The 6765-nt window shown below is 42.1% G+C and overlaps 2 protein-coding genes across 3 annotated transcripts in view; one reads left to right on the forward strand and one right to left on the reverse strand.

Annotated features, from left to right (window-relative positions):
- Positions 1-6765, forward strand: part of CA12 (carbonic anhydrase XII) — a 78003-nt gene that overhangs the window by 16257 nt on the left and 54981 nt on the right. The gene's annotated exons all lie outside the window — the stretch shown is intronic.
- LOC102820301 (tetraspanin-3-like) lies at positions 4290-4954 on the reverse strand. Its single transcript, XM_006831838.1, has 2 exons — positions 4887-4954; positions 4290-4809 (listed from the first exon to the last, which is right to left on the reverse strand). Exons 1-2 carry the CDS (start codon positions 4952-4954, stop codon positions 4290-4292), a joined length of 588 nt encoding a protein of 195 aa, XP_006831901.1.

The following is a 6765-nucleotide window of genomic DNA, read 5'->3' on the forward strand; positions in this document are numbered from 1 at the left end:
TGGTCCAGTGGTGACGATTTTTGTTTTCCTTACATGAAGCTGCAACCCATACTAAAGGCTGTGGTCTTTGATCTTCATCAGTAAGTATTTTAAACCCTCTTCGCTGTTGTTAAGAGCTGTCAAGTCGGTTCTGACCAATAGCAACCCTATATAGGGTTTCTGAGGAGCAGCTGGTGAACTTGAACCGGCCTTGTAGTCCAGTGTATTAACCCACAGCACCAGACCAGGACAGATTGAATAAGCATGGTGAAAGAATACAACCCTGGTGCACAGCTTTTAAACCATTGTAAACCATTCAATGTTCCCTCATTCTGTTCAAACAGCTGCCTTTTGGTCTATGTACAGGTTCCTCATAAGTACAATGAAGTGTTCCAGAATGCTCTTTCTCTGCAATGTTACCTGTAGTTTGTCATGATCCACACAATCTTTGCATAGTCTGTAAATCACAGGTAAACATCTTTCTGGTATTCTCTGCTTTAAGCCCAGATCCATTTGACGTCAGCAATGATATCCCTCGTTCTATGTTCTCTTCTGAATCGGGCATGAACCTCTGGAAGTTCTCTGTCAATATATGGTTGCAGCCATTTTTGGATTATCTTTAGTAAAATTGTATTGCATTTGATATGAATGCTATTGTCTGATGATTTCTGCATTCCATTGGGTCACCTCTCTTTGGAATGGGCTAAAATAGTAGCGTTGCAGTGAGGGTTACATAAGGTCATGTATGGGAAACGGCTCGAGTGTTGCCTGGCTCAGAGAACACACTATTAAGGCCAATCCTCATTTTCCCCCTTTCAACTCAGCTTGATGAATTTTTGTAAACGTACCCCTCATTATTTTTCTGATGGAGAATAAATTAACAAAATGAGACTTTGCCTGTGGTCTGTGGCAATAACACATGTGAGCTATGTTGTCGGAAAAGGATCTGCTTCTTCATGCTTTTTGGAATTACCTGAATTTTTATAGTGAGGAGGCACTCTTTGTAAATCCAGGACACACAAAGGGTATTTCCCCTGTAGTAAGAAAGGGCTGGAAGCAATAATGGGAGGGCTCAAAACTCTTACCTTACGGGCTCTACAGGTCAGAATGTTCCTTCCCTGCCTTGTCCCTTGAGATCAGGGGAAGTCAAATCATATCTCTCTGGTGCCTTCTGGCATTGGGACACCTGGCAACTGGTTCCAAGGCCATAACCTAATTCAGCCACGTGGCTCAGGTCTATAGGGAAACCTCATCATCCTCACCCAGACAGAGCCATGTAGGATGCTTGGAGCTGGGCTCTTCGATACATCAGCCTTGTGTCATCCACCCAAGGCACCAAGACAAGCCAGCCTTGAATGGCAGAAAGGGAGTGCTGATGTTGTCGAGGGTGTGTCCTGCAGGGGCCCAGTCAGACCTCCTGCTCTGCTCAAACTTGCCCCTTCTGCTTCCTACCGGTGAGGGCAGGACACAGCCCCTCCAGGAGCCCTGGACAGCCCATCACAGCACCAGGGAGAGAGAGGTGACTTTCTCTTGATGCAGTTTAAAACAGAGCTTTAATACGAAAAGGCTGAATTCAGAACAGGCCTGTGAAGCTGCGGAGCCAGGCAGGGACTGGAAAGTCTGGCTTTTCTTAGAGGAAGAGGACAAGTCAGAGGATGTTTCAGCAGAATCCTGTGGTCTCTGGAGGGATTTCCCTGGTCAAATACTGTCGTCTTCCACAGTGGCGGCCTTGTAACAAAGTGCAACCACAGAGCCAGGCTGTGCCAGGATGCCACATAGTGTGGCCAGGGAAGAGCCGGTGCCTGCTGTGGACAAATACCGCATTCCACTAAGTCCAAGGAATTCAGGTTTCCATGATTTAATATCTCTGAAATCCAGATACATCATGTAATTGATGTCATCCTAGAAGCAATAAAATATCATCATTGCCCTACAAATACTTTCTGAGAAGCACAAGTTAAGGGCTAAGAACATACAGAAAGGAGCTGAAATGATCCATTTCAATAGGGAAAAACAGTGGGAGAAAAAACATGTGAACCTAAGGGCTCATTTGCATTCTGTCGGACACAGCAAAAAGAAATGATAGAGAACCAGATTAGATACTTAATTATAACAATTTCCATCTTTCCGTCAATTCACAGTTCACATAGACATTTTGGTGGTGTTGGCACTGTGTTACAACTATCTGTAAACCAAGTAATTGAGGCGCTATTTAAATTTTTTCCAAATTAGATAAATTGTTCCAATCACTTAAGCAGTTCTGACAGGCAAATCATAATATCGCAGTGTTGAAAGAACAGTTACGATTCACATGTTGTTGTTGTTAAGTGCTGTTGAGTCGGTTCTGACCCATAGCGACCCTGAATAGGGTTTCCGAGGCTATAAACCTTTACGGGAGCAGAAAGCCTCATCTTTCTCCCACGGAACAGCTGGTAGTTTAGAACTGCTGACCTTGCGGTTCACAGCCCGATTCGTAACCACTGCGCTACCAGAACTTCTATGGTTTAAAAAACAAAAAACAAAACAACAACAACAAAAAAAAGCACCTAAAGATTTTGACTACCATTCATATAGTCAAAGCCTTTAGGTGCTTTTTTTTTTTTAACATTGTAAATTGAGTGCAGGTTTACAGAGCAGATCATCAGTTTTACATTCAACAAATTATACCCTTGGTTTCATTTCAATGATTGTAATCCCTTCCATGGAATATCAGTTATCCCACTTCACCTTCGTGATATGTGTTTCTATTCTTCCTCCTTTCCCAACCCTTCTGAACTTTGTCTTTGGGTAAATGCTGCTCTTTTGACTTGGAATTGTTGACCAGTCCATGGTGTGCATATTTCACTAGTGTTGTTGCCCTCACCCCCATACACCTATCTATTATATCTATTGTGGTTAAGTGCTGTCGATTTGGTCCTGACTCATAGCGACCCTGTATAGGGTTTCCAAGGAGCAGCTGGTGGGTTTGAACTGTCAATCTTGTGGTTAGCAGTACAGTGCTGATCCTACAGCGCCACTCCAAGAGTCTATTACTTGGCTGAAAATAGAGCCAAGAGGATGAGCTCAGTTCCAGACCTGAAGGGTGACCCGGGGTGGGCCATAGTCTCAGGCTCCTCTAGTCTCTTTCTGACTAGCAAGCCTGGTTTTGGTCCTCATTTCTCCCTCAATCTATTCAGTACCTTCTGATGTGATTCCTTTCAGAACAGTCAGTAGTGGTAGCCAGGCACCATCTAGTTTTCCTCAGGGTTGTGAAGACACACTGCTAGGGATAGATTTATATATTCTATTGGACTAATTGATTCCAAGCATCTTTAATTTTTATCATTCTTCATTTCTCCACACAAGGAGAGACCGTTTGTTGTACCTTAGATGGCCGCTCATGAGTTTTTTTGTTTTGTTTTGTTTTAAGGGGTGATAGGAGTTTATTGAATTATTGAATTAAATTTTTCTGTTTACAACTAAGAGCACATCTACATACTAATTAGCTAGTCTACATGGGTACATTATATCCAAATTTGTTTAAGACTTATGATGAATGGGCTCAATAATAAACACACACACACACACAACACACACACTCACACTAATTGGTTTTAAAACAGTAATGCATATATTATACTCTCCTCCTGTAAAGTCTGCTTTGATTCCAAACCCTAGTTTCAAAGATCAGTGTCTGATTTTAAAGATGAATCAAGATACATACTATATGATTCTAAACGCTAGTCATATTGTACAGTTGCCATCTAATTGGACTACAGTATATAAACTCTAGTCATTTTGTACAGTTGCTATCTTATTGGACTATAGTATATAAACTCTAGTCATTTTGTACAGTTGCCATCTTATTGGACTATAGTATAGAGTTTTTAAAAGACACTGATGAGTGTGGGCACCATCTGGTATTAACTTTAACCAGACAGCTGCCTTTTTCGCCCCTCCCTCCCAAACTTTGGCCAAGAATTCTACATTGTGAAGACTGAAAGGGTCCGGTGATACTTCAGAATTCATTCCATTAATGCTTGGAAATAACAAAAGCAGGCCCACATCCTCCTTTCATTCTACCACACTACACAACTCGCAGATGGTTCTGAAATTAGAACATTTACCACTGTACTTAAAAATGTAGGGATATGGAGAATCAGCTAGAACAAGGAAAAAGGAAGCAGGGATGAATGGGTAGGGAGGTAAACGAAGAGCCAAGCTGTTCTGTCTAACACCAGTGGACGTGTGCTTTAACTAAAACAACTCTGGAGGCCAGCAGCAACAGACCTGCTCAATTCACCTTCCAAATCAGAATAAGACTGAGAAGCTCAGGTCTGAGTTTGCTCCTCTGCATAGGTTCCACCGGTGATGAGGAGCTCAAAAGCAGGATCTCTACTCCTTCTGCACAACACGATGGACGTACACAGCACGCCCAGCAGCTGAAGAGCCGCAAATGCTAGTGCTGCCCAGATACCATGCATCATAATGTCTTGTAGTTTTTTCACAACTAGAGCCTCCCACCCCTCAGCATAGAGATCAGTGGGGTGGGCCAAGCTGCCATTACAGCTGCTGGTAGTCTCTCTGCAGAAGCTAAGAGGGACACTCTGGTTTTTGGTTTCTTTGAACCAGTCTGTATTTTCCCAGTCTAAGTAGTTGTCAATTCCACTACAGTGCAGCTGTCTTTGTACATAATCAATATCCCGGCTAGCAGCATCAGGATTGGTTCTATTGTAAGTCTTGTACACTCTCTGAATGCTGCGACCAACTTCATTTTCCACCTTTGCTCTGTAAATGTATCCCAAAACAACAACAACAACTTCTGTGACAAAAACCAAGAGTAGGATGTGAGTATGTATACATCTTTCAAAGAAGTGATCGTAATCGTCATAAGTGATCAAGACATAGGCTCCCACATAGCATAAGATGCCTGCCAGAAGATGAGGTTGAGAAAGACCAGCACAGTCTTGGAGGAGGTGATGCCACACTGGCCCATTGTGCTGGTGGCCCTCTGAAGCCTGGCTCAGCAACCTAGGGTTGCATGCACCGAGCAAGGCAGCAGGCAACGCCTCCCTGCTGGAAACAGCAAGAGCAGCGAGCCACTCTGCTCCCCGCAGCCCTGGCGACACTTACCCTGGCCCCAGCAACCTTGAGCTTTTATATTCCTCATAAAACTAGAATGTAGAACATTGTCATGCTAAATGACCAAGGTGTCCCTGAGACTATGGTCCTGAGCCCCCAGACCCAGCAATGAATTCCTTCCAGGTATTTGGTAATGTCTAAGAAGTTTTCATAATTTTGGTCCCTGTATGGTCTGCCACACAATAAATATTAATATATATATATATATATATATTATAGAGACTTTTTTTTATCAAGTCTTAAACAGGATTAAAGAGACAACACAACAAACATAGATCACTCTGGTGAGAAAAGTCATTGATATAGCATCATGATGAGTTTCCAAAGTTCTACCATCACACAGAGTACAGAGAACAGGGATCTCTCACAACCACAAATGATGGCAGCAAGGTGTTACGTACGCATGCCGAGCCAGATTGTCTCTGAGACTCTCGGCGTATGACATCACAACAAAATGACCATTAAAGCAGCCATTAAGGGGCATGCACAGGAAAGTTTCTGTGAGGTATGGCTGGGAGAAGTGGCCCCAAACCCACTTTCAAATACACTCTGCTTCTAACTCTGGCAGTTCAGCTGTCAGAGGTGCGTGAGGTACTCAAGAAAAATTGGCATCTGACCACTTAAACAGGCACAAGATGGAACTATGCTCTGCCTGACTGGAGTCATTTAGTCATTCACAGGTAAAATGTCTTCAGATCTCATGCTCTAAAACATCCCCCCCTCTCTGTCAGAGATTGAGGGCAACCACAGTGATGACCAAAACCTGGACTTTTCTGGGCTCCTAGGTGGTGGCTGTAGCAAGCTCTTTAAACTCATGGTGGCTTCTCACCAGATACCACCTGGGTCCTTGCCATCAGGATTCTTAAAGAGTTGAGCAAAGTCACATGAGTCATCCCTTTCCTCCAACATGCTGACAGCTAAGGCCTATTATAAGTAGAATACAATTTTTAAATATCATTATTCTTTATGCAGAAATAATGATATATTCAGTAGAAAAAACAAGCAAGCGAGGAGGCAAGATCATTATCGGGGACGCTACTGAGAAAGATGCATCCAAGAAATCAGATTCAAATCCATTAACTGAAATACTTCAGCGTCCTACTAAAGTGGTCCTACTAAGGAACATGGTTGGCACAGGAGAGGTAGACGAAGACCTGGAAGTTGAAACAAGGAAGAATGTGAAAAATACGGCAAAGTTGGACAATGCGTAATATTTGAAATTCCTGGACCTAACCCATGAGATGGTTTACTCCATGGATAGCGTATTTCCTCCTGAGAAATTACATAAGTAAGCATTATGAAATGTTCCATAACTCTTAACAGTAATCACATTATTAATCTCTAACCAGTACAATTTAAAAATAGTAACAAAGAAAATATATATAAAGGAAAAATTTGTGGTTAAGACACATGACAAGGTTCATTTATACAAAGTAATAAAATTTAAGTTATGGAACAAAACTAGTAAAAAGAACAATGAGAGTCAGTCATAAGACAAAGATTTCAAAGAGCACTTATTCACTAAAGCAAACGATTTGGCTATAGAAACCCACCTAAGTCATGTAATAAAATAGTAAAGAATATGAAAATAGTTACCAAATACAATTGTTTTGCACCCAGTCCATGAACCCAAATTACCAAGGTAAGGTAATCTCAAAACAATAG

This window comes from Chrysochloris asiatica, unplaced genomic scaffold, assembly GCF_000296735.1.
Source record: "Chrysochloris asiatica unplaced genomic scaffold, ChrAsi1.0 scaffold00004, whole genome shotgun sequence".
Classification (NCBI taxonomy): Eukaryota; Metazoa; Chordata; class Mammalia; order Afrosoricida; family Chrysochloridae; genus Chrysochloris; species Chrysochloris asiatica.